Below are 25,534 nucleotides of genomic sequence, written 5' to 3' on the forward strand. Positions count from 1 at the left end.
TTCACTACTTTTCAAAGTTTGTGCACATAGAATCATATTGTGTGCATTTTGGGTTTGCTTCTTTTGCTCAGCTTGTGTGTGAGTTGCATCCATTTGATGACCACATTTATTTTTATTGCCAACAGTGTTTCATGATATGAATATGTCACAGTGTATCCTGTAGTTGATGGGCACCTGTGTTGCTTCTGACTGTCAAGAACAGTGCCAACAACAACATCCTTAGACATTTTCTGTTGTGTATATGAACAGATTTCTTTAGGTTATTATGTCAGAGTGCAATTGCTTTGCCAGGTAATGCCAGTTTTCTAAGCGATTGTACCAATTTACTTTCTGGCCAGTAGTATATGAGAGTTTCAGTTGCTTCACCTCCTTGCAAATAGTTGGTATTGTCAGTTTTACATTTTTTAACTATTCTTGGTGTGTAATGATATCTCTTGTGGTTTTAATTTTCTTTCCTTGGTTACTACCGATGCACTTTTTTATTGGTTAACTAGGGGCCCAGTGCACGAAAATTGTGTGTGGGCAGGGTCCCTAGTGGCTACCAGTTGCTGGCTGGGGCCTCCCTTCTCCTTGGGTGCCTGCCACCGCTGCCCTCTGGTGGTCAGTGCACATCTAACTCTTGGTCGGTCAAACTTCCGCCCGTGGGGACAATTTGCATATTAGCCTTCTATTATATAGGATATGTGCTCGAAAGTGATATGTATTCTACAGTTATTAGGTTCAGTGTTGTATATAATGCCATTAGATTAGGTTTATTAATTATATTCAAATCTTTATCCTTAGTGATTGTTTTTTGGCTTATTCTAGCTACTATAGAGAGAACTGTGTTAAAATATTGAACTATGACTATGAATTTGTCTATTTCACCTTTTATTCTTTGCTTTATATCTTTGGCCCTATTATCAAGTGCATACTCTTTTAAAGTTGTTATACTTTCCTGGTGAATTTTTTTTGCCTTAAACTCTATTTTATCCGATATAACTATCCCATCTTTCTGTTGTTGTTAATCTATGCATGTTATATCTTTTTCCACCTTTTTAGTTTCATCCTTTCTGTGTCTGTGTTTCAGACATGTCTTTTATAAACAGCATATAATTTGATTTTCGTTTTTTTATGGCCTGTCGTTGTCTCTTAACTGGACCATTTAGTCCCTGTTTAGTTAATATAACCACTGATGTATTTAGGTTTAAATGGCTTCATATTTTATGCTTTCAATGTGTTTATCCTGCCAGTTCTTCATTTCATTTTAGCTTTCTTTCCTTTGGGGGGAGTGCGGGGGTTAATCATTCAGGTGTTTTCCCTTTCACTAGTTTGGGTGTTATGCACAATCTCTTAAAGGCTGTCTCTGAAATTTTATTTTAACCAAAGTTGATAAAAGCAGAAGTGATAAATAGCCCCGCTCTTCTTTTGACCGTTCAGGGCCCTTAGACCCCTTGAATCCCAGTTGACTGCTTCCTGCTTACTGGTAGACCAGTTGTAATGCCCTGCGTCAGCTTTGGTTACAGTCATTTCAGGACCAGCAGATGGAACAAATGTGATGAGGGAGGAAGAAGTCAGAGAGCAAAGAATTTACTTGAGAAAACTATGTACATTTGTCAGGACTCTTGGTTGCAAGTAATGAGTTCGGACTCTTCACTTCAAAAAGAAAGTCTGTTGGTTTATTGAACTGCAGAGCTAAATCCAGGAGCTCAAAACATATTTTTAGGGCTCTGTGTGTGTGCGTCTCCATCTCTCCCGGTTGCCCAGCCTTGCTTGTCTTAATTTGGCTTCATTCCTCAAATGAACTCTTCTGAGTTGCTCCCATCCTGGCAAAGGGAATGGGATGTTCTGATTGTCTACTTTGGGTCAAGTATCCATCCTGTGTGCTAGAGGCCTGCGGCCCTATGAGTGACAGTCCCGTCAGGACTCAATGGAATGGGGGCGGAGGTCCTCTAAGGAACCAGAGAGGGAAGTGGTGCCGGGCAGACAAAAGTTAAAGCTCCCACAGTCCACTGCAGGAATGATTGGAAGAGTGAGGCAAAGGAAGAAGAGAGCTAGAGAGGTCGTCACTGGAATGAACTTAGTTAATCAGGTACAAGAAAAACAGAGGAGGACATCACATGTGCATGAGCCCACCGAAAGGGAAGGAAGGGTCTGTTTGAACAGTTCCTTTGCCCACCAGCCACTGGGCACTTGGGCTTGTTGGCTGAGGACATGGGGGTGGTTCACAGCAGCAGAGGTGAGGGAGCGAGTGGAGGGGCTCTATCTAGCATGTGGAGGTTTACTCAGCATAACAGCCATGGCGCTAGCTAGTCCCATAGTCCTTTTTAAGAGAAACTTCTACACCCACAACTCCTGTTCATGCCGAGGAAAGCCCCAGACGGTCATGTTTTCTACTTGAAATCTTGCTCTATCCCTACCGGCTAGTAGTCAGAACTTACTGGACCAGAGATGGACATCAGACCCAACAACAGGCAGTTCCTAGGCTCTCCCGGGACCTGTGCAGGGGCTGTGGGCTCACTCTGGGTTAGGAACCTCCGCTGTGCTGCTGACGATCGGAACAGAAAATGGGAGGAACTGTTTACTCCTGGAACTGGGGATAAGACCAGGATCACTGGGGTTGTCGTTTATGTGCTCGTTGAGGTGACATGAAAAGTACCTGGTACTTAATGAGTCCACAAAACACATTCACTGCCCCCTTGAGGGGCAGCGTTAAGTCAGGACGAAATCCCAGGTCTTGGGATTCCCAACCCAGTGTGCTCTCCTAGGTGAACCCCAGGGAACGAGCAGTGCATTGAAGGAGGGAGAGAGAGAGGGGGCCCTTATGGCTCCAGCCACACTCGGAAAGCACCATATGTGCAACAGTGTTCTGGTCTATGTCTTCAGGTTTCAAAGCTGAAAATAAGAAACAGCTGAAGGGAGCTAAGGCTTGAAGAAATGATGAAAAGCCCAGCTGAGATTTTTGTCATCTTCAGAGTTTTAAGTTGTCTCGTTTCCAATAGTGTGTGTATGTGTGTAGGTATGTATGTATACAGGGCTCTTTCGTGGCTCACAGCCTTGTACTCTGTGTATTTTCAAGCGAAGATGCACAAAATTTTAGGGAGATTTATTTTGATTTGAAGAAAGACCTAAAATCATTACCATTACAGTTGCTTAGTTAATACAGTTTGTAGTTATTTGCCCTGGAGCTTTGTATACCTGGTGATGTGGGGAGAAAATATCTTTTTTTTTTTTTAATTACCAGCGCTGTCTTTTTTTTTTAAATATATATTATTGATTTTTTACAGAGAGGAAGGGAGAGGGATAGAGAGTTAGAAACATCGATGAGAGAGAAATATCGATCAGCTGCCTCCTGCACAACTCCCTACTGGGGATGTGCCCGCAACCAAGGTACATGCCCTTGACCGGAATCGAACCTGGGACCTTTCAGTCCACAGGCCGACGCTCTATCCACTGAGCCAAACCAGTTAGGGCAGAAAATATCTTTTTATCCCTTTGTCCGGACTAAGTAGAGTTCTGAGCTGCCCGGGATACTTTTTATCCCTTGCCTGCTTTTTTATTAAAAGCAAAATTTCCGCCACTTTGACACTGACATGGCCTCCCTAGGTAGGAAGTAAGTGCATTTTCGTCGTTATACAAACATGGGATATGAAAACAGAATTAAGGCTCCTGCCCTCAAGATTGCCCCTGAGGGAGAGGCAGAGCCCACACTAGAAGCCTGGTGGGTTCCTTTGTCTGAGTCATTTCAGCATGGGGTAGGGCCTTTGGTGCAGCTCCCCACTGCCCCCCAAATTAATGAAACTCTGTGAACTGATCCAGCTGGCCTTTCTCCCTGACCCTGTCAGACGCTGGGAGCTGCAGCCAGACGGAGTCTCTTGCTCTGTCCTAAGCCCCGGCTGGATGTTTCCTATCTCGGGGCTCTTGCTGGCGCTCATTCCTCGGCCTGCCTTCCCCTGCCCTCCCGTCTCTGGCCCCATTCTCAGCCATCCCTCAGAGTCTAATTCAGGTGCCAGCTCTTCAAGAAGCTTGGCTAAACCCCCAGTGGTTAAAAACCTGGTCTTTAGGGTCAGGCCTGACTTCAAGAGGGGGCTCTGCTGCTCTCTAGCGGAGTGGTTTGGGGTAAGTTCCCTCAGGCTTAGTTTCTTCATCTGTAACATAAAGACAATACTATTTCGAATCAGTGCTTCTCTAACGTACAGCACATGAGTTCCGGGTCATCTTGCTGAAATGCCAGTGCTGATCCAGCGGGTGCCCAAGAGTCGGCATTTCTAACCAACTCCTAGGTCCTGGGAACAGCATTCGGAGTGCAAGGCTTGGGAGAGATGTTGGGAGGATGAAGTGAAATGAGGCAGGAAAGTGCTTACTATCTGTGCCCTTCAAATAGTCTTGTTGCCTAGCGAATGACAGCTGCTGATGTTTTTGTTGCCTTTTATTATTATTTAATGGCTCATTTCTCCAGTTGGAGGGCACATCTTTAATCTTTAAACAAGGGCTTTCCCTCTTTTATGGCACTAAGACTTTTCCCCTTATACTATGGGTTGGGATTTTTTTGTTTGTTTGTTTTTTACTTATTTTTATTTAGGGGAGCTTTTTTTTTTGATAAAGATATCTTTGTCTCCTACCAGACTTAAGGGTGGAGTCTTTATCTGTTTCCTGACTCCCTAATAGTGCTTACATGGCCTTGTACATAGCAAGTGTTGACTACATACTTGGGTTTTATTTTCTTCTTTTTTTTTTTATTCCATGGAGATCTGTGTAACAGTAGAGATTCTATAGCTAATGGTTTGAATAGTCTCAGCTCTACTAATGCCCAAGATAATGTTGATGGGGATTATTTATTCATGCAGTAAATGTTTATCGAGCACCTGCTACGGGCCAGGCATAGTTCTTGACATAATACAAAGCATGATACAAAGTTTCTGCCATTAGGAGCTTACATTATACTTATGGGAGACAGATAATAAAGAAAGTGAATCTATGTATATAAAAGGTTAAGTGACCCACTGTACGTCTGTCCGACCGTCTGACCAACCAACCGGCCAGTATATATGACGTGCACTGGCAATTTAAAAATAAACGCTGACTCACACATGTGCGATACATGTAAAGCTCTCGCTGGCACCAATCGCATGTGTGTGTTTTAATCTGTCATTGTCAATCATGGTTGTTCTGATTCCAAGAATTGATTTGTCCCATCTGACACTGGCCTCCCATTTAAATTAATTTGAAGACAGTTTCCCGTGATGCCAGCATTTGTGATGATTATTAATAAATCACAAGGACAAACTCTAGACAAAGTAGGAATATTCCTACCTGAATCCATTTTTGGACATGGTCAGTTCTATGTTGCTTTCTCTCGAGTTTGTAGAGCATGTGGCGTTACAGTTAAAGCTCTAAATACTTCATCACAAGGTTAAAATATTTCTTCTAATTAATTTTCCTTTCAATGTGCATGAATCCATGCACCGGGCCACTAGTTACATATAAAATGATGAGCTCCTTGAGGGCAGAGGATGTGTCTGACTCATGGCAGTGTTTCCTCGTGTTAGGTGTCCAGCACAGTGTCACCTGGCCGCTCTGCAGCTGTGTATGCTGTCTCACTTTCACACGGACAGTCCCTATGGTGTGACCTGGTACTTCCTCGTGTCCCCTTCACTAACACACAAATCCACTCAGACGAAGGCATTGGTGAGCTAGATAGATGTCACTAGAGATTTTATTCCTGACTTGCCCACCCATCGTGAAGCTCAGCAAACTAAATGGGCCACAGAACCCACCTTCTCGGAAGACGTGGGCGTCTGGAGACAAAACAGAGCCAAGCTTTACTCCGAAGCCCTTCCTTGTTTATGGTGACGAGACTTCTGTACTGAGGGTATTCGCTCCCAGGTTCTTCTTAGCAAGTCCTTTCCAGTTCACGCCTTTTACATGGCAGGCTGGCGAGGACTTGGTCAGCAGACTCCTCTCTCCACTCTCTCCAGTGATGTCAGCCCATCCCAAGGCTTTAAGTGTCATTCCGGTCTCTGTTTAAATGTCGCTTCCGCCGAAACTGGTTTGGCTCAGTGGGATAGAGCGTCGGCCTGCGGACTAGGGGGTCCCGGGTTCGATTCCGGTCAAGGGCATCTACCTCGGTTGCGGGCACATCCCCGGTGGGAGATGTGCAGGAGGCGGCTGATCGATGTTTCTCTCCCATCGATGTTTCTAACTCTCTATCTCTCACTCCCTTCCTCTCTGTAAAAAATCAATAAAATATATTTAAAAAAAAAATAAATGTCGCTTCCGTAGAGACGTTCCTTCATAGCCCTCTCTAAAATAGCACACGCGTGCATGCACACAGACGCACACTCAGCCTGCTCTATTTCTCTTTATAGCTATGTTATTTTTAAAAGTTATTGTCTGTCTCTGAAGGTAGGGACTTTGTCCTGTTTGCTGCTTGTCAGTACTTGGAACAGTGCCTCACATAACAGTTGACAGTCAACAAGTATTCGTTGAACAAATGATATTTTTTTCCTTTGGAAATGCTCAAAATCCTCCTGAGGTGTGGCAGGACAGCCGCCATTAGCCTGTTTACAGATGAGGAAACTGGCTCAGAGGGGTTAAAGGCTTTGCCTGAAGTCACACGGCTGGGGCTGGGATGCAGTAGAGCCGCTTGTTGAGAGCCAAGTCTTGTGGGACTCACCTCCCCAGAGGGTGGCCTCTGCCTCACTGACTGAGGCTGGGGGCACTAGGGGACCTGGAAGCACGTGGATACCTCCGCTGGGCTGTTAGGAGGTGCCACACGGAAACCCTGAGTTCTCACACCCCCGGGAACCTGTGCATAAAGGAACAGCGCCAGGCCTGCCTTCTCCCGTCTCACACAAGGCACTGTTGTTTCTCCAGCCCTTTGCAGGGCTCACACGCCAGGTGCACAGGCCCTGGGGGACATTCTCTACTGTTAATTCCATAGCTCAGAGGCCCCAGTGGCAAAAAGGAAGGACGAAGCTTGAACACATTTTTAAAAAAGTGTTACTTGGTTATAGAAGTCCCTGTAGCCGCCTGGATCCCCGTGGATTAGTGTAAAGCTGTAGTAAATAAAGCCAAATGGAACAAGCGGGGATGTGACGTTTGAATTAAAGGAAACCCTCCCCAGCTCAGAGGGGGTCCGAACTCTGTTTTTCTTATGCCAACACCACACTGTCTGTGGCTGACTTATTGAGGGAGTCTAGAATGTGCTGTCCTTTTTTTTTTTTAAAGAGTATTAAGTTTTATTCTAGCAGGCAGTTAAGATACTGTTGGGTCCCATCAGACTTGCTTTTATTCTTCCAATTTGAATTTATTCTTCATGGCATATCCTCTGAGTCTCATCATGAGCGGCCATATTCTGGGCTGGAATGCCATCGTCTCCCAGTTCTGTGTGATCTCTGGTATCACTCTTTACCCCGTAGCAGGCAATCCCTACAAGGCCCAATGACGTCTTGCCCTGTGCAAGTGCAGTCGAGCTTTCAGCCAGGAAACTGCCCACCACTCTATGCTGCTCGCTGCATCCTGGCGCCCTGCCTCAGAGATTCCAGCCACCTCGGCAGCGCGGAACTCAGATCTGCTGCTCAGTCTCTTCTGAGACGACCACGCGGCCTGGGCTCCATCGCCCTCCCCCCAGTAAGCAGGTGCCTCAGGACTCCAGGTGGGGCGGTCATGTGCTCACCCCCCATGTTTCCCTTCTCTCTAAGATCACAGTCCTGTGCAGCTGGCTGTTCAAAGCCTGAAAGCACATTTTGTTCAGCTTTATACTTGTTTATGGCAGAAGACTGAATCCAGTTCCAGTTTTTCTGTCAAGGCCTAACGTGGAAGTGGAGGTTCAGTTTGGGATACGCTGCTGAGGTGTTAGTATCTGTGGGACATCCGAGTAGAATGGCCCAACAGGCAGGCCATGGGGTGTTCACGTATGGAGACAGTCAGGACTGGAGATTTCAGATTCTGTAGTCACAAATTCGGTGGGAGTTAAAGCCAAGAGAATGAATGTGCTCACTTAGCTACAGAACGGTTAGAGGAGTAGAAGAACATTTTTCTTTTTAAAAAACCTGAGCAGACATAGCTAGAGAAGTAGGTGAGGAATAGGAGCCGTCACTGTCACAGAAACCACCTTGACTAAGTGGCTCACCTCGGGGAGAGACAGCTGCCAGGAGCCTATTTTCTCCGTATCTGTAATGCTTACCTACCCAGAGACCGGCTTTCTCCAGTGCCCCTGAGACTTTGTAAAGTTTCACCGGGTGATCATTAAAGAGAGATCCACATACGTAGGCTCCAATTCCAGTCTTTAGCATTAAAGCCACATCTGTCCTGAGGAAGCTCAGAATTCCTTCCAGACATAATCATACATTTGTGCTTCTAGCCTTCCTGGGGCTTAAATAGCTGGCAAGTATGATCATCATTTTTCATACAGCTGAGAGGAGGCCCTGGAGGCTAATAAAGACATTGTAGTCGGTTGTGGAGTCTGCCCTGTTTTTAAGTTTCAGTTCCTAGTTGTCTAGAGACTTTATAGGGTTTCAGACTTGGAAGTTGCACTAACACAATCCCTTGTTTTCAGGTGGAGAAACTGACACTCATCAATGAGAGGGCTTTAAGTAGAGATAAACAAAAATTCAATGAAGCCAGCTTAAGCAAAAAGGAGCATTTATTATAAGAGTACTAAGATAGCTGGTGGAATTCAGAAGGCAAGGAGAAAGCTGAGCTTTGAGAATAGCCTGGAGCCATGACTGGAATGCCGTTTCCACCCTCTCTGCTTTTTTCTGTCTCTGATTCGTTCTTCTCTCATTTTAGACCAGCTTCTTGTGCACCATTCCCTCTCCCCCCTTCCCCCCAATCAAGAAAATGTTCACCATTCCTGAGTTTATAGCTTAGGAAAGAAGTGATCCATTCCCCTCCACGCAGGAAGTCAACCTGGTTCTAGAATCACAACTCATGTTCCTTTGGAGAAGGTCTCGGTGGACAAATTGGAGCCATCCAGGGTCCAGTCCGTTGCAGCCAAGGGACTGGGGCAGCATAGTTGTACATACACAGCTGCGGGAGACCTACCTCTGTATCCATGGGTATAAATTGCTGGAGGAAGGAAGAATATTTTCCAGGAAAAAGTAAGGGGGCAGATGGCTGTGCAGCCAGCCCAGTAGATATTTAGGACGCGAGGGTTCCATCAGTATATTACCAGTGGCAGAGCCAGGACGGAGACCCACAGCCTCTGATCCGGCCGCAGCCTTTCCTGAGGCTGCCTCGCCTGGGGAGCAGTGGTAATTATGAGCAGAGACAATCACATGGACGCTCACTGCCTCAGTTCTCCTTCCTGTCGGTGTGAAGAAATAGAGGCCCTGCCTGGGAGTGCAGGGATCCGAGCTCTGGAGCTGGCACAGCCAAAGGCAGGTTCCTCCGTATTAGTCCAAACTCTTAGTCACCCGTCTCAGAAACCCAGCTCAAACCAGCCTGAGCATAGAGCGCATTGGAAGGCCACTGAGGTCCTCACAGGACTGATGGGAGAACCGAAGATCCCAGGGCACCTGCAGGAGTCTGGAATCCGTGCCTCCAGGACATGTACACGTGTGCTCACTTCTTTTCTTTCCCCTTTTCAATTTGTATCTTTCATCTCTGATTTCTGTTTGGCTCTGGGACCACAAGGTGTCCTCTGTACTCTGGGGCGTGTGGCTGCCAGCAGTCCCGGAATCATACCCAGACCCCTGTCTGACCAAAGAGAAGAGTCTTCAGGTAGAAAAATCCCAGAGAAGTATTGAGGGGATGGAGTCCTATGATTGGCTGGGCCTTGTTCCCTTGCTCACCCCTTGGCTCTGGAGAAGGCAGACCCAAGTGGGTATTTTAAAAAGGGAGACCTTCCCCCTCCCTTCCACTCTCTCTGAGGAATCAATGGAAAAATATCCTCACTCCTCAGGTGAGGATTAAAAAGAAAAGCAGTGGTACATATATACAATGGAATATTACTCAGCAAGAAAAAAGAATCAATGTTCTCATCGATGTTTCTAACTCTCTATCCCTCTCCCTTCCTCTCTGTAAAAAAATCAATAAAATATATATATTTTTAAAAAGTAAGGGGACTTCAAGCAGGGTCAGCAAAAGCCTCTTTTGTTCTGCGTTTGTCTCCCCAGGTGACCATGGAGACCGGCGGGCTCCCCCTGGAGCTGTGGCGCATGATCTTAGCCTACCTGCACCTCCCCGACCTGGGCCGCTGCAGCCTGGTGTGCAGGGCCTGGTATGAACTGGTCCTCAGCCTCGACAGCACCCGCTGGCGGCAGCTGTGTCTGGGCTGCACCGAGTGCCGCCACCCCAACTGGCCCAACCAGCCTGACGTGGAGCCCGAGTCCTGGAGGGAGGCCTTCAAGCAGCATTACCTTGCCTCCAAGACGTGGACCAAGAATGCCCTGGACTTGGAGTCCTCCGTCTGCTTTTCTCTCTTTCGCCGGAGGCGGGAACGCCGTACCCTGAGCGTCGGGCCAGGCCGTGAGTTCGACAGCCTGGGCAGTGCCTTGGCCGTGGCCAGCCTGTATGACCGCATCGTGCTGTTCCCCGGAGTCTACGAAGAGCAGGGCGAAGTCATCCTGAAGGTGCCCGTGGAGATCGTCGGCCACGGGAAGCTGGGGGAGGTGGCCCTGCTCGCCAGCATCGATCAGCACTGCTCAACCACACGCCTGTGCAACCTCGTCTTCATGCCAGCCTGGTTCTCACCCTTCATGTTCAAGGTGGGTGCCCCCCTCAGAGGAGGGCCTCTTCCGCCCTGACCCTGAGTTTGGCCTCTTCTCAGTGGGCTTGTAACCCCTTTTTTGTTGGAATTGAGAGTTTATTTGTTATTGCTCTAACACACTCCTCTGAGTTCTGCTCCAGTTGAGAAGTAGGCACAGGATCAATAGAGATTAACATTCTGCTCTGTTCCTGGCAAAGCTGTATTAAAAGTGAGCCTTGGACTTGAGTCTGAAGTGGCTGTGTATTTCTTCCCTTCCAAACGGGGTCAACTGAAGCCAAGGTGCAGCAAGTAGGTAGGAAATCCAGGTTCTGGAGCATGCCACATGCTGACAGAAAGCAGAGAACACTTTGTGGCAGCATGCCCAGAGGGGGCCAGAGCAGGGAGGCCAGCGGCCGCCAGTGCATCAGCCCCACCCTGTGGAGGGTCAAGGAAGACCAGGTTTTTACCAAGAGCGATGGGAGAGGGCCAGGAAATACCAGTCCCAAAACATCCCTCCCAGGAACACTGAGCAGAAGTTGTGTTCATAGCAAAGCATGTACCGAGATGGCTCCTGGCAGAGAGTCTGCAGTTTTCCATTGCCGAGGAACTAATTGCAATCCCTGGATTATGTACTTAATCAATAAAAAGTATATTGCCACTTTACCACCGATGTCCGCTAAATTGTCTCTCAGATTTGTAGTGATCATCATACCAACAATCATTTGTGATGCACTCACTGTGTGCTGGGCATGATTTGTAGCCATTTTTAAGATGGGTTGTATTATCTGGTTTATAGACGAGCACACAGAGGCTCAACAAGATGAAGTGACATACCCAGATCTCAGACTTATTAAGGGACAGAGATATAGAATCCAGAGTCTATGTTCATAATCTAGGTGAGCGTTTCTGCTATTATCCGTTTCCATTCTGTTCCCTGACCTTTGGGGATTGGATGGGGAGAAGGGCAGGCAACTCCAAATTATCTGTCTTCCCTCTGATGCAGAGCAGGGCATCAGTTGGCACATGCCCTCGTGGGGAAGGGGGCATGATCAGCAGGGCAAATGGCTCTCCATGCTCCATCCTCCTTCACGAGCAGCTAGAGTACTGACCAGCTACACAGATCTTATCCCTGTTGTCTTCACTTTCTCTTTTTCATTCCGCAGACAACATCAGGTCATGTCCAGTTTGACAACTGCAACTTTGAAAATGGGCACATCCAGGTCCATGGCCCAGGCACCTGCCAAGTGAAGTTTTGCACATTCAAAAACACCCATGTCTTCCTGCACAATGTGCCCCTGTGTGTCCTGGAAAACTGTGAATTTGTGGGCAGCGAAAACAACTCGGTGACCGTTGAGGGCCACCCGTCTGCAGACAAGAACTGGGCCTACAAGTATCTACTGGGGCTCATTAAGTCCTCTCCCAGTGTGCTCCCCACAGAGGACTCTGACTTTTTAATGTCCCTGGACCTGGAGAGCAGGGACCAGGCCTGGAGCCCAAGGACCTGTGACATTGTCATTGAGGGCAGCCAAAGCCCTACCAGCCCAGTCTCTAGCTCCCCAAAGCCAGGCTCCAAGGCTAGCTCACAGGAGGCAGAGGTGGGCAGCGATGGGGAAAGGCTGGCCCAGACCCCAGACAGCAGCGACGGAGGTCTGAGTCCCAGCGGTGAGGATGAGGATGAGGAGCAGCTCACGTACAGACTGTCCTACCAGGTGCAGGGTCCACGCCCTGTCCTGGGGGGCTCCTTCCTGGGCCCACCTCTGCCAGGAGCTTCCATTCAGCTGCCCAGCTGCCTCGTGCTGAACTCACTGCAGCAGGAGCTGCAGAAGGACAAGGAGGCCATGGCCTTGGCCAGCTCTGTGCAGGGCTGCCTTATCCGCAAGTGCCTCTTCCGGGACGGCAAGGGGGGCGTCTTCGTTTGCTCCTATGGCCGAGCCAAGATGGAAGGAAACATCTTCCGGAACCTGACTTACGCAGTGCGGTGTATACACAATAGCAAGGTGCTGTCATAGGGCTTACTCCCAATGCCATGCGGCCTCGCGAGTCACCAGGACATGACTGATTGATGAGAAGTCTCTTGTGGCTGTATGCAGAGGAAGGCTTTGATGGGGCTGTTTTGCATATATATTTTTAATCATCTTTTTCTTAAACTGATAACACACTTGCCTTATCTCCATCATCTGATTTGGGGACGGCAGTAACTATTTTTATCATTTTACACCATTATAGAGCCTTAGTTGTAGCCCTGTTGAACTGTGGCCTCAGGACTTTTTGCAGGGATTGTGCTGCCATTGAATCAATTATGCAGCTAGTGAGTCTCTGGACAGAAACCTGAAAAATGGATAGTCAGAGTTTTTGACTAAAAAAATATACATATATATATCCATGGTGTATCCTGAGCATAATTATATGCTAAGTGGCATTAATTCAAGCAGGGGGCTGTGGGCAGGCATGCAGGGCTTACTGAGCTGGTGCCTGTGCCCAGGAGCAAGGCCTGATCCAGAAAAGAACCTTACTCAGCTTTCTCAGGCAGGGGGCTGCGAAGGCCGGTAGGAAGTGGTAGATCTGGAACTTGATTCCATTCGTAGCTGTGCCCTTGGACCTCTGGAGGAATCTTTGTGTGACCCCAATGCATGTTGAGTGTGAGGACCCCTGAGTCCCATCTTCTCTAAGGGTCTTTGTCATCCCATCACCCAGTTACTCTGCTCAAAAGGTGTGACTATGGAGCCCAGGGCCAAACTCCGATCAGGTTTCATTAAAGAACCGGTGTGAGGTTGGTGCCGGGGCAGCCAGGAAAGGGCATGGGAGATGGCTCTGCCCTGGGCACACACAGTTGGAGAGCGGCCGGCTGTGTGACCTCGAGGCGCGCCTCTCGCCTGCAGGTGGCACAGCACAGACCAGACTCTAAGGAAGAGACTCGGTGTCCCTGAGTGATTTTTTTTTTAATCCTTTGTGACAGGAAAACAAATGGCTTTCTCTTCCCTGCTTAGATCGTCATGCTCAGGAACGACATTCACCGCTGCAAAGCCTCCGGCATCTTTCTTCGCTTGGAGGGTGGAGGCTTGATCGCTGGCAACAACATTTACCACAACGCGGAGGCTGGCGTGGACATCCGGAAGAAGTCCAACCCGCTCGTTCTGGTACTCCTCTCTGTCTTCACGCCTTCTCAGGGTGGCTCTTGCTTCTCAGAAACCATTTACATCAGTGTTGCCATCTTAAAAATAGTGCTTTCTGTGTACAAGCGGTCCCTGTCCTTTTCCCTGCAGTCTCCCGTCAGTAAGAAGAGGTCCAGTCACAGGGAACACTCACGGGGCCCTGATAGGCTCTTGTTGGTTTGTGACTTCGGTAAGAATTAAAGATGACGATGTCTGCCGTAAAAATCACGTGGATCAGAAATAAAACACCAAGTTAGTACAGTCTTTGCTATAAAAAGGATAGTTAGTTCTGAAGGTTATTTGCTTCCTGGATATCGTGAGTGTGGTTTTGCACCAGTGTGAAAGCCATTTAAATCCTAGCCCATGAGACCAGCGACTGGAGAGACAGGTTTCCGAGAAACTGGGAATGTGATGGACTTTTTACAGACCTGGAAAAATAATAACCACCCTTCTATGAGTGCTCATTATATGCCAGGTCATTCTAAGAACGTTGTATATATGTACTTAATTATGGTTTCATCCTTACACAACCCTGTGGGGTGGAATTATCCCCATTTTATAGATGAGACATTGCGACACAAAGAGGCTGAGGATCTTTCCAAACCAGTGACAGAGCTGGGGTTTGAACCTAGGCAGTCTTTTCAGGGTGGATGGTCTCAACCCATTATATGTAAGTTGCCCTTGAAATGCAAAGAAAGGAAAATCCTAACTGTGTTTAAAGAGACATGCCTAGCCGTGTCTTCTTTCAAACTCTTCCTCTCACTGTTTTTGCCATGCAGCTGGTGTTGGACGCATGACCATGGCTTAGAAAGTATTTCCGGGGACAGAGGGGGCGGGCCAGTTAGCAGGTGGAAGTGGGAAGGGGGTGTTGCATGTCAGTCCTGGCTTTGTGAAAGGGTGTGGATGGAAATGTCATCGCATACACCCCTCTCACAGAGCTTTCAACCCTGGGGGACTTTTGTTAGGCCGTGGTTGCCCTGGTGAGTTGGCCCAACCTGTCAGGAGAAAGTCTGAAAAGTAAGTAAGAATAGGAGAGTTTGCAACATGGGACACTTTAGGCAAACTGGAACCTTCTGTGAAAGAGAAATAGCTAACTTCCTGGTGTAAGTATGGGATTGTATTTGGGGCTGTAAATTAACAATTAGAGTGAAAATGTGATTGTAATTTATTATAATCTAAAAATTTTGTCACTGGGCAAAAGCAACTAACTGACTGGGAAACAGAAAAAACTAGATTTCAAATCAGGCTCTGCCACAAACATATGACCTTGGGCCTGTTGCCCTTTTGTACGAGGAATTAGAATGATGTCGCCAAGGTTCCTTGTAGCTCACACACCTATGACCTCATGCCCCATGGGATAGCTAAGCTCCCCAGAGCCGTACCTTGCTCCAGTGTTCCCCTGAACAAGGACTGTGGACTAGAAGCCACATGGCTCTCACCCTTCCCCAGATGTGGCCCCCTTGGGTTGGCCAACATTCTCGTGTACTGGGGTGCTGCCCGTTCCTGAAGGTAGGCTCCCCTGACCCTGGGAACTGTGGCATGGCCAGATGATTGTGTGTGGGAGCTCAGAAAGTTCCAGTAGCGTGCCTGTCGGTGACAAGCAAGAGCCCCCAGCGGTAGGGCCAGCACCACGGCGTCTCAAAGGCGAGGCCATGAAGACGCCTGTATTCAGGGTCTCCCTGATGGGTTCCATGTGTGCACCTGTGCAGGGCAGCGGGGCTGTGCACTTGGTCATGTGCTAGGGCTCTTCCAGGGACAGTGCTTTCTGCACTGTATTCGCCCCGGCCTGCTGTGGGGCAGCGTGAGCACTCTGCTTCTGGCTGGCCTATCTAATCTGTCCTTTGTGGCATCTCATGTCACTTGCAGTGTAACCAGATCCACCACGGCCTTCGCTCGGGCATCGTCGTCCTTGGCAATGGGAAAGGCATCATCCGGAACAATCAGATCTTTTCCAATAAGGAGGCTGGCATTTATATCCTGTACCATGGAAACCCAGTGGTGAGGTAGGCGCTGCTGTCCCCAGATCGTCCTGCTCACCATGGTTCTCATCTGTTTCCCTTCTCCCAGCTTCCCCCCATTTGAAAATATTTTTGTTTGCTAAAGCAACTGTGCAGGCCAAGCACAGAAGAGACTGCACCCACAATCCCACAATAGCACAACCACTTTTGTGTTTCTGTGTTCCCTTCCAGTTAACCATGTGGCCATTCTATTCAGCAAGTATTACTGAGCACTTCTAACAATGATAACAGAGGTAGCAAGGGCCAGACCCGGAGCTTACTCTCGTCTGTGCCCAGGAGAGATTTTAACTCCGGTCAGTTGATAGTGGCCACAGGGATGCTGTGCTAAGAGTCAGAGGCTCCATCTGACCTCAGCATGAAAGCACGTCGAGATCAGTCAGGGTGTGAGCTGTAGGTGGAAGGGGCGGTGGCACTACTGGGACCATGGATCTGCCCTCCCAGCTATTGTACGGGACAGCCTGGGATAAATCTATCAAAGTATCAGGAGAGGGCGTGAGCCATTCTGCTGTTTGTGCCATAGCAACAAGTGTATGAATGCACAGCTCCCAGAGAGGGGATGTGTGGGAAGGTCTTATTAAAAAGGTGGCATTGGGCCCCGGCTGATGTGGCTCAGTGGTTGAGCATTGGCCCATGAACCAGGAGGTCACGGTTCGATTCCCAGTCAGAGCACATGCCCGGGTTGCGGGCTCATTTCCCAGTAGGGGGCGTGCATGAAGCAGCCAGTCAATGATTCTCTGTCATCATTGATGTTTATATTTCTCTCTCCCTTTCCCTTCCTTTCTAAAATCAATAAAAATATATTTTAATAAATAAATAAATAAAATGTTGTTTGTATGTGGATGCCAGTCAAGAGAGGCCACGGAGCCTTGTGCTTCTATGGCATAGCTATAGGCTTAGTTTTTAGTTGGTGAGAATCGAAGATTGCTAAATGCCGGCTTCGAGGACCTCAGGAAACACTGTATGCTGCTGTGGATTTGAGCCATCTGGGGAAGACCACAAAAGAAGGCAGTCACCTTGAGTCAGCATCGTCTTCGACGCATAACATTGGTCTGGTCTCACCTGTCTTATTCTCTTACATTTTAGTGGGAACCACATTTTCAAGGGCCGTGCAGCCGGCATAGCTGTGAATGAGAATGGCAAAGGCCTCATCACAGGTAGGTGGGGATGCTGGAGCCTGGCCAGTCAGGTAGTGGGCTCTGCCTCACCCACACCCACCCCCCGCATCCCGCCCCCAGTCCTTCACCCGGACAGACTGGCCTCCTGCTAGTAGTGGCTAACTCAGGGATGCTGGCCCAGTGCTTACAGGATCTCACTGGGTGGCTGGCATCATGCTGTCAGGAACATTGATGCCACACAGAATGTCTGAGCTCCTCCTCTTGGCTTTTGTACGGGCTCCCGCCTGTTCTGGAAACCCATCCCCATTTCCCTTCCCCTCTGCCTGGCCAACTCCTGCTCACCCTGCAGGTCTCAGCCTGAGTGTCACTTCCTCGGGGAAGCCTGCCCAGACCTCCCCTTATACATATACTAGTATACACTCACTGTACCCAGGAGCCCTGCTGTCCAGGACCAGGAGTCGGGGACACAGCAGTGAACAACACAGACACCATCCCTGTTCCAGGAACTGACATTTTAGGAGGGGGAAGCAAGTAAATAAATAAAAGCATACATATGCAAGCAGGCGAAGGCCTATTGGAGGATGATTCGTGCTCTACAGATAGTTAGAATAAGGAGCTAGAGGGACTTTGTGGCATTTAGATTGTGTGGTCAGGCAGCCCTTTCTGAGAAGGTGGCTTGTAAGCCAGAACCTGGATGATGAGAAGGGCCCTGGGAAAAGGACTGGGTTCTATGCAGGGCCACTGTGGGAACAGACCTGGCGTGCCCGAGGCGCAGGGAGGTCACGTGTATGACGAGGGTGGTGGATGAGGTGTGAGGGTTTGAGATGGGGTCACAGAGGCAGGACAGGGCCAGTCACACAGGGTCTCATGAGCCATTGCCCTCCAGTCCCAGCAGGCTGACCGTCTGCCCTGCCTCAGTGCTGGTGCAGATGGTCCAGGACCACCCTCTGGCTGGGACTCTCCAGCCCACTCCTGGGCTGGCCAAGGGGCGGGAGAGGTCAGCCAGAGCTGAGGCTGAGGACAAGCTAGCGCCTCCTCAGGCTGTTGGGTTCTGCCTCAGCCCTTCTGGAAACAGCCAGCACCCCCCCCTCTCCCCCCCGCCCAGGACAGACATCCCCTGCGTGGCCTGGCTCAGGAACTCCAGTGCCCATTATTCTTAGTCATCAGTTCCCAAGGCCACTGGGTACAGTGGGAACTGGGAATGTAGGAGAACACAGACAGACACAGAGCTTGCCTTGGGGAAAGCAGATAGCAAACAAGTCCCTGAAATGCCAAAGAAGGTTTGGGGTGCTGACTGGGTAAGCCCCGAGCTTCCTGGTCCAGATTGTCGTTCCTCTCAGCTGCCCAAGTGCTCGCTGCTAGCATTGCAGGTGGCCTTGGTCTTGACCCTCTTACTTGCTTCTCCCTAGAAAACGTCATCCGTGAGAATCAGTGGGGAGGTGTGGACATCCGCCGCGGAGGGGTTCCCGTCCTCAGGAGCAACCTCATCTGCTTTGGCTATTCGGACGGCGTGGTCGTGGGAGATGAAGGCAAAGGGCTGATAGAAGGAAACACCATCTACGGTGAGGAGCACGTTCTGGGGGAGCGGTCCGGGGTCCAGTCCTGCCTGGGAGGCTGGAAGCCCAGGACCCTCCTTTGTGGGTCTGAGAAAGTTGTAGCCTTTCCCTGGGCGTCCGAGACCTGGTCTGAATGATAGCACTGATCTCGGGCCACAGTTACACAGCCCCTCTCAGCATTCAGGAGCCTCCGGCAAATCGCCATGTAATCAGAGCGATCCCATGGGGTCAGCAAAGCAGAGAGCTTTGTCTCCATTTAAAACAGCAGAAGGCGGGAGTCAGGTGTTGTGTAAGGACAGGGCCACTTAAGCTTGGATACGTGAGCATCATTTCTTGTGACCCAGAGAACTGAAAGTAATAGGGAAGAAACAGGACAATCAGAAAGCAAGCTGTTCTCACTTACTCTGACTTTGGGTTAAAGCCTTCGTCTTTCTGAACTGTCTATTTGAGGATGGTGAGCATGATAGCAGCTAACGTGTTCCGATAAAACGCTGCACGGCCCTTTCTATGCATTATTGCATTTAATCCTCATGTCTACCTTCTGAGATAGATAGTTAACCCCATTTTAAAGGTGAGGAAACTAAGGCATAGAGAGGTTCCATTAACGACTCAAAGTCATATAACTCGGAAGTGGTGGGGCTGAGGTTCAAACTGAAGCCGCCTCTGTCTCTTCAGGGAGGGGTGGGGCTAGATGAACTCTGTGACCCCTTTGGCCCTGTCACTATGGGCTTCTGTGCTTCTGATCTGGAGTGTGGCCTTGACGTTCTCAGAACTTTTACACCCAACAGAATGATCCTAGTTGAAAGATGATCCTGACTGTTACTTGCCCTCTCGTATGAAGGACCCTGCAGCCAGAGCCATACAGTGACTTGTCCCAGGCCTTTAGCAAGTCAGGGACTCTGTGGCCCGGGCCAGTGCCTTTTTTGCTTCCCCTCGGGGGAGACGCTGGAGGCTGTCACCCTTTGCTGTGTCGGTGACCAGCTGCTCTCACTGTCCCAGCTAATAAGGGCTGTGGTGTGTGGATGATGTCATCCAGCCTGCCCCACGTCACCAGCAATCACGTCAGCTACAATGGCCTGTACGGAGTGGCGGTGTTTAGCCAGAAGGAGGGCTCCAGGGAGCTCCCTGGCGGCCATGGGGCCCAGGAGAACTTCAGCGAGGATGGGGATGCCATCCTCTGGGAGCCCGAGCTGGAGAAGGACGACGACCCGCTGCGCCAGCCCGTCACCATCGCGCTTGTGGAGTCCAACAGTATTAATCACAACGGAGGTGAGTCCCCTCGCCCTCCGCCCCTGCTCCACAGCCGTCGAGGTCTCACGCCTTAATGGCCCTTCACGGGCTCCCCTTCCAGCCCTCTGGCCTCACTGCCACTTCTTTTGTCCACTCACCCGATACCCCAGTCCCCAGACTTGAATCCATCCTTGCTTGTCCGCCAGCCCCCGACTTTGCTCATGCTGCTTCTCTTGCTTGAAATTCCCTTCCTCCCGTTCACACAGCCCGGACCACACGAACCTCAGAGCCGCTGGCAACGCACCAGCATCCTTCCCTCCTCTGCACCGTGCCCTCCCCACCCCAGTGGCATGTGCTAGGGGGACTTGTGTCTGGAGCTGTTTCATCAACTCTGATAGGCTGTGAACTTGAGGCAAAGACGGAATCCCACCCATGTTGGTGCCCTCTCCCCTGCAGTGCCAAACCCACACCTGGCGGGCACATTGCTAACCAATTCTGAGACACATTTTTCACATTTTAACATCTTTGATGAGATGTGTCTTCCAATTGATGGCATATCATGGTTTAATTGGCAATGATTTTTCTTAGCTGTATAGAAAAACAAGTGTGTTTTAAATCTGTTATCTTTCATTTAACAAAAAACGATGATAGTAGGTATTTCATGTTTATTGAATTAAAAACAAAAAAACAAAAAGAAAACTTATTGTGGAGTTATCTAACTCCAGGACTCCTAACTGCGCTGATTATCAGAATCACTGTTGAGCGGCTAATGGAGGAAGGCTTAACACATAAAAAGAGGCTTAAAAAGAGGCTACCACATAGAAGCATTGAACAGACCATCCAACCTCAGAAGGAAGGCGGGGGGTTGGGGGGTGGTGGTAAGAGAGCAACTAAAGGCCTTATATGCCTGCATGTAAGCATAACCCATGGACACAGACAGTAGGGGAGTCAGGGCATGTGCTAGGGGTGGGAACGGTCAGGGAGAGGTCAGTGGGGGACAAAGGGGACATATGTAATACTTTAAACAATAAAGAATTAAAAAAAAAAAGAGGTTACCAGGCCTGGTAAGCTCATTCCTCTGGGTGGCAGAGTTAGGGAAACCTGTGGCCACCTGTGCAGGACAGGAAAAGCTGCATGTATCCACAGATTCTTCATTTATATTTGCTGTTCTCAACCAAGCAGGAGAAGCAACAGGCAGGTACCACCAAGAGATTTGAACTCACAGCGCAGATTGCTCCCATGTGACCCCATCGTCGGCCTCCCCACACTCCCACACTGCCCCGGACCGCTTGCTCTGGTGGTGGCTGGAGGTCCCTGGGAGTCCTGCTCCTCACCGGGTCCATCTGCCATGCTGTCCCTTCCCGACCACGTGGGCAGCTCTGAGCCCGCTCATTTTGTGCTTTTTTCTACGAATATCCCAAACAGCCTTTTCTTTCCAAAATTTCTAACACATTTTAGACACATATTACTTTGTTTAGTCAATATTTTTTAATTCAAAAATTATGGAATTTCCCATATAAACAAATTTCTCCAAACAGTAGGGAGGCAGGCTTCAGGTCAGTATGGGAAAGAAAACAAAACAATAACTTTCTAGCAGGTAGGCCTGTCTGGAGTTGGAACGGGTGGTGAGGGCTCCATCACAAGAGGTGCACGTGGCGGTAGAACTGTGACGTAGATGGTGTTCAGTACAGGATGGGAGCCTGGGCCAGACGACCAGCTGAGCCTGGGACCACCCTGTGCTTTCTCTGCTCCCCTCCCCCACCCCCCCCCCCCCCCCACCTGCAGCCTCAGGACTCTACATCCAGAGCAGTGAGGCGCTGCATGTCATCACCAATGTGATCCACGCTAATGGGGACAGAGGCATCACTGTAGCCCAGAGCAGCCAGCTCACCCGTGTGGCTAACAACAGCATCTCCTGCAACCGCCAGAGTGGGGTCAAGGTCGAGGCCCAGTGCAAGGTAGAGCTTCGGGGCAATGGGATCTATGACAACAGAGGCCACGGCATCATCACCAAGGGTGACAGCACCGTCGTCATCGAAAATGACATCATTGGCAATCGGGGCAGCGGGCTGCAGCTGCTGCCCAGGTCTGACACTAAGGTGAGTGTGTGTGTGTGTGTGTGTGTGTGTGTGTATTCCATGGCACAGCCCTGGGAGAGCTCTTTTGCCTTCTCAGCCTGGAAGACAAAGATGGGACTTCACACAAGAGGGGACATATAACTGGACCCTGAAGGATGAATCAGAGTTAACCAGCAGGAAGCTAGGGTGGGGGTGCCCCCTGGGGTATCTTCTGGGTCTCCAGGCCAAGGTCAGGGCTGTTCTAGATTTCTGCTCACAGAATAATCTCACATGGGACCCGATATGTGGTAGGTGCTTAATGAGGAAAGAAGTCTTGCCTTGGGGCCTTTGCACACACTATTCCCTGTGGACCCAGGACACTTCCCCCTCTTTTTCTCTTAGTCCTACAGCTTGGCTATGGCTTTTTTCAGGAAGCCCTCCCTGAGTCCCCAGACTATTGCACCCCTTTTCTGGACTCAAAGGTGCTTATACCCACCCCTACCTCACAGGGCACTTCCCACGGTGCTTTATAAATGTTCCTTTGCTCATCTGTCTCCCAATGGGACAGTGAGCTCTGAGCTTACTTTTTTTTTTTTTTTAAATATATTTCATTGATTTTTTACAGAGAGGAAGGGAGAGAGATAGAGTTAGAAACATCGATGAGAGAGAAACATCGATCAGCTGCCTCCCGCACGCCCCCCACTGGGGATGTGCCCGCAACCCAGGTACATGCCCTTGACCGGAATCGAACCTGGGACCTCTCAGTCCGCAGGCCGACGCTCTATCCACTGAGCCAAACCGGCTTTGGCTGAGCTTACTTTTTATGCAAAGCACGGTGCCGGGTGCTAGGCTTTCAAAGTTGAGCCTGTTCCTGCCCGTTTGAATCATGATCCCAAGGCCTCTTTAGCTGTGTGGCTTCATGATTAGTGACTTAGGCAAGCAGTAAAGAAGTCCGTGGCTTTGAGTCTGAGCTGTGGAAGCTGTTGCCTCAGTTGGGTTTCCATGGGCCTTGGCCTCTGGCACCACTCCGCCTCTCTGCCAGGCCTTTGCACATTTTTTCTTCTTCCTGGAACATCCCTACCTTGCTCTGCACCTGATAAACTCCTATAGCTTACCCATCACCTCTTCCAGGAAGCCTTCCCTGCTCCCCTCTCCCCCCGCCCCGTTTGCTTCGATATCCCTTCCCTGAGCTCCCATGGCTCACTGCTCACCGACCCAGCATGCTCTTACCTCCGGTTTATAACTGGTGAAACACTTACCTGGCTCCCCTACCAGTGTGACAAGCTGTCTGCCTCTTCCAGGTAATAAAGAACCGGATCCATTCATTTCGGGCCTACGGCATCGCAGTGCGGGGCCGCACCAAGGCTCTGGTGCAGGAGAACATTTTCTTCCAAGGAAAGACCAACAAGACCATCTTTCAGCAGATCTCAAACAATCGAGAATGTATCATGCAAAACAACAAGTTCTTGGTCTTCAAGAAAAAGTAAGGGCCTAAACCAATTTTCTAGAACCTCAGTGAGGTCACTAGAGAAGCCAGGCCCAGTGATTCTGGCTGCCCTTGCTCCCTGCAGTCCTGCCAGCTTTCGGCTCTGGCCAGATCAAGGCCTGGGCTGAGGAGCTGCACTTGACTGCCTAGGAGGAAACAAGCTGCCAGAGCAAGGCGTATGTAATTTCAAATCTCAGCTCTGCCAGTTACTGGCTATGTGATCTCGGGCAAGTTCTCAATATCTCTGAGCCTTAGTAAAATCTAGTTAGCCCTGACCAGGTGGCTCAGTTGGTTGGAGCATCATCCTGTACCACCCCCCCAAAAAAAGCTTGCGGGTTCAGTTCTCGGTCAGGGCATATACCCAGCTTGCAGGTTCGATCCCTGGTTGGGGCGTGTACAGCAGTAACGGATGGATGTTTCTTTCTCACATCGATGTTTTTTTCTCTCTCCCCCTTCCTCTGTAAAAATCAATAAGAACATATCTTTGGATGAGGATTTAAAACGGATACAGATATAGATATCATACAGACTGTAGCCTTTTGAGTCTCCTCAGCCGAATGTCCTGAGATTTGCCCATGGTGTCGCATCTGTCGTTCCTTCTTTTCCTTGCTCAGTTGTGATGTATTGTATGGGTATAACACATACTGGTTATCCATTCATCAGCTGTAGTTTCTAGTTTGTGGTGATTGTAAATAAAGATTCTGTCAATTTTCATGGTTATACAGCTGGAGTGGGGAGAAGGGAAAATGAAAAAGAAAAAAAGCCACGGATCTTATCCAGATCCTTATAAAGAGGGGAGATTAGGGCTGCTAAAGGGAACTTGTCCAAGATCACATGCAGAATTGAAAGCACACGTGGAACTAGAAAGCAGGACTTCTGCCCTTTAGCGTCACCAGCTTGGGAGACAAAAACTACATTTAGATGTAAACACCCGCATCCAATGAGCTTGAGTGAAAGGTAAGATTTCAAGCATTCAGTATCATTTTACATCTCCAGGTCTGATACATGGCGGCTCATGAACCCACCAGCACGCCCTCACCTTGAAAACTCTCTCCGAGGCCCTTCTGCAGCCCACAGTGGGCAGAAGGTGACCGCCATGGCGACCAGGATCACGGCCCGTGTGGAAGGTGGGTACCACAGCAACCGCAGCATCTTCTGCACTATCCTGTGAGGATGGAGAGCCACAGGGCGGGGCAACTAGAGCGCTGTCCAGAGACTCTGGGAGCAACAACCACACACCGTTCTCAGGCTCAGGCGGACAGTGCCAGCTGAGCTAAGAGGTGAGGCCTTCGGGGTGGCAGAGCCTTCGAGTCTGAGAAGGCTCCGGATCCCTCTCACCAAGCCCCTGGGAAGCAGGCTCCTAGGCCTCCTGGGGACTAAGGACAAGGTACCTCCAAAACCCTTCAGCTCCACCACCCTCAGTAGGAAGGCACTTGAGTGCTTCTCAGAGGAAAAAGGAACAGACCTTGGGTTTCCAGTCCCTCCAGCTCCTGTAGATTATGAAGAGTTGAGGAAAGTCAGTACTGAAGCTGCGGTCAGGTTTTCTGTTTGAGTTACAGGGAGCCAGCTGCATCTTACACACACCAAGCGGGCTCTCAGGGAAGAGGCTCACTCCTGAGTGAGGGGAGAAATTCTAGGGAGGTGGAGACAGCTGCCCAGGACTTCCCCTTCCTGACTCCCTCTCTGTCCCTCCAGGACACCACACCCCCTCCCAGCTGCCTGCAGGGGCTGGGGGAGTTGAGTTTGGTTTCCTTAAGGACATTGTTTTATTCTTAAACACGGGCCTGTGATGGACGAGGGCTTAGGACACGGAGCCCCTCTTAAAAGGCTGACCTAGGGATGACAGGGGACATGTGGAGAACAGGAGGGGCTTCCTTGCAGTGGCTCAGGTGCCAGGCTGGGCATTGCAGGGACACACAACTCCCCCTGCCCGCCAGGAGCTCCCAAACTCGGGAGGACGTTAGCTTGGTGCCTGCTGCACAAGGATTCCCGTCCCACAAGCACAGCCACACCAGCCGCCCCCTCCTGGGCACCAGCCTGGGAGAGGTGCAGGTGCCTGGGGCCCCTCGTCTGTGTCCGCGTTCTCATGGACAACCACCTGCCTTTGCTGGCTCTATGTGCCTTGGCTCATGCTCTCCCCTCCCGGCATGCCCTTCCCTCCCTCCGTCCAGGTCCCACCATTCACATGAGCTCAGACACTGCCATCTCCACAGAGCACTCCCCTCCTCCAGGTGGCAATGCCTTCCTG

The 25,534-nt window shown here is 49.8% G+C and overlaps 1 protein-coding gene and 1 long non-coding RNA gene across 2 annotated transcripts in view; one reads left to right on the forward strand and one right to left on the reverse strand.

The window, feature by feature from the left end:
* The window catches only part of FBXO10 (F-box protein 10), a 26,990-nt gene extending 1,462 nt beyond the window's left edge, over window positions 1-25,528 (forward strand). Inside the window, exons 2-11 of the mRNA XM_006758464.2 lie at window positions 10,101-10,691; window positions 11,836-12,669; window positions 13,660-13,809; window positions 15,691-15,827; window positions 16,926-16,996; window positions 18,367-18,519; window positions 19,513-19,782; window positions 21,529-21,842; window positions 23,102-23,283; window positions 24,283-25,528. Of these exons, the coding sequence (XP_006758527.1) occupies window positions 10,101-10,691; window positions 11,836-12,669; window positions 13,660-13,809; window positions 15,691-15,827; window positions 16,926-16,996; window positions 18,367-18,519; window positions 19,513-19,782; window positions 21,529-21,842; window positions 23,102-23,283; window positions 24,283-24,457 (2,877 nt within the window). The 3' untranslated portion in view covers window positions 24,458-25,528. The remainder of the gene's footprint in view (window positions 1-10,100; window positions 10,692-11,835; window positions 12,670-13,659; window positions 13,810-15,690; window positions 15,828-16,925; window positions 16,997-18,366; window positions 18,520-19,512; window positions 19,783-21,528; window positions 21,843-23,101; window positions 23,284-24,282) is intronic.
* LOC107182243 overlaps window positions 19,169-25,534 on the reverse strand; it is a 7,399-nt gene continuing 1,033 nt past the window's right edge. The window contains exons 2-3 of the long non-coding RNA XR_001512964.1: window positions 25,095-25,103; window positions 19,169-19,180 (exon numbers count right to left, since the gene is read on the reverse strand). This is a non-coding gene — a long non-coding RNA (uncharacterized LOC107182243). The remainder of the gene's footprint in view (window positions 19,181-25,094; window positions 25,104-25,534) is intronic.

The sequence above is a fragment of the Myotis davidii genome, unplaced genomic scaffold, assembly GCF_000327345.1.
Source record: "Myotis davidii unplaced genomic scaffold, ASM32734v1 scaffold534, whole genome shotgun sequence".
NCBI classification, from domain to species: Eukaryota; Metazoa; Chordata; class Mammalia; order Chiroptera; family Vespertilionidae; genus Myotis; species Myotis davidii.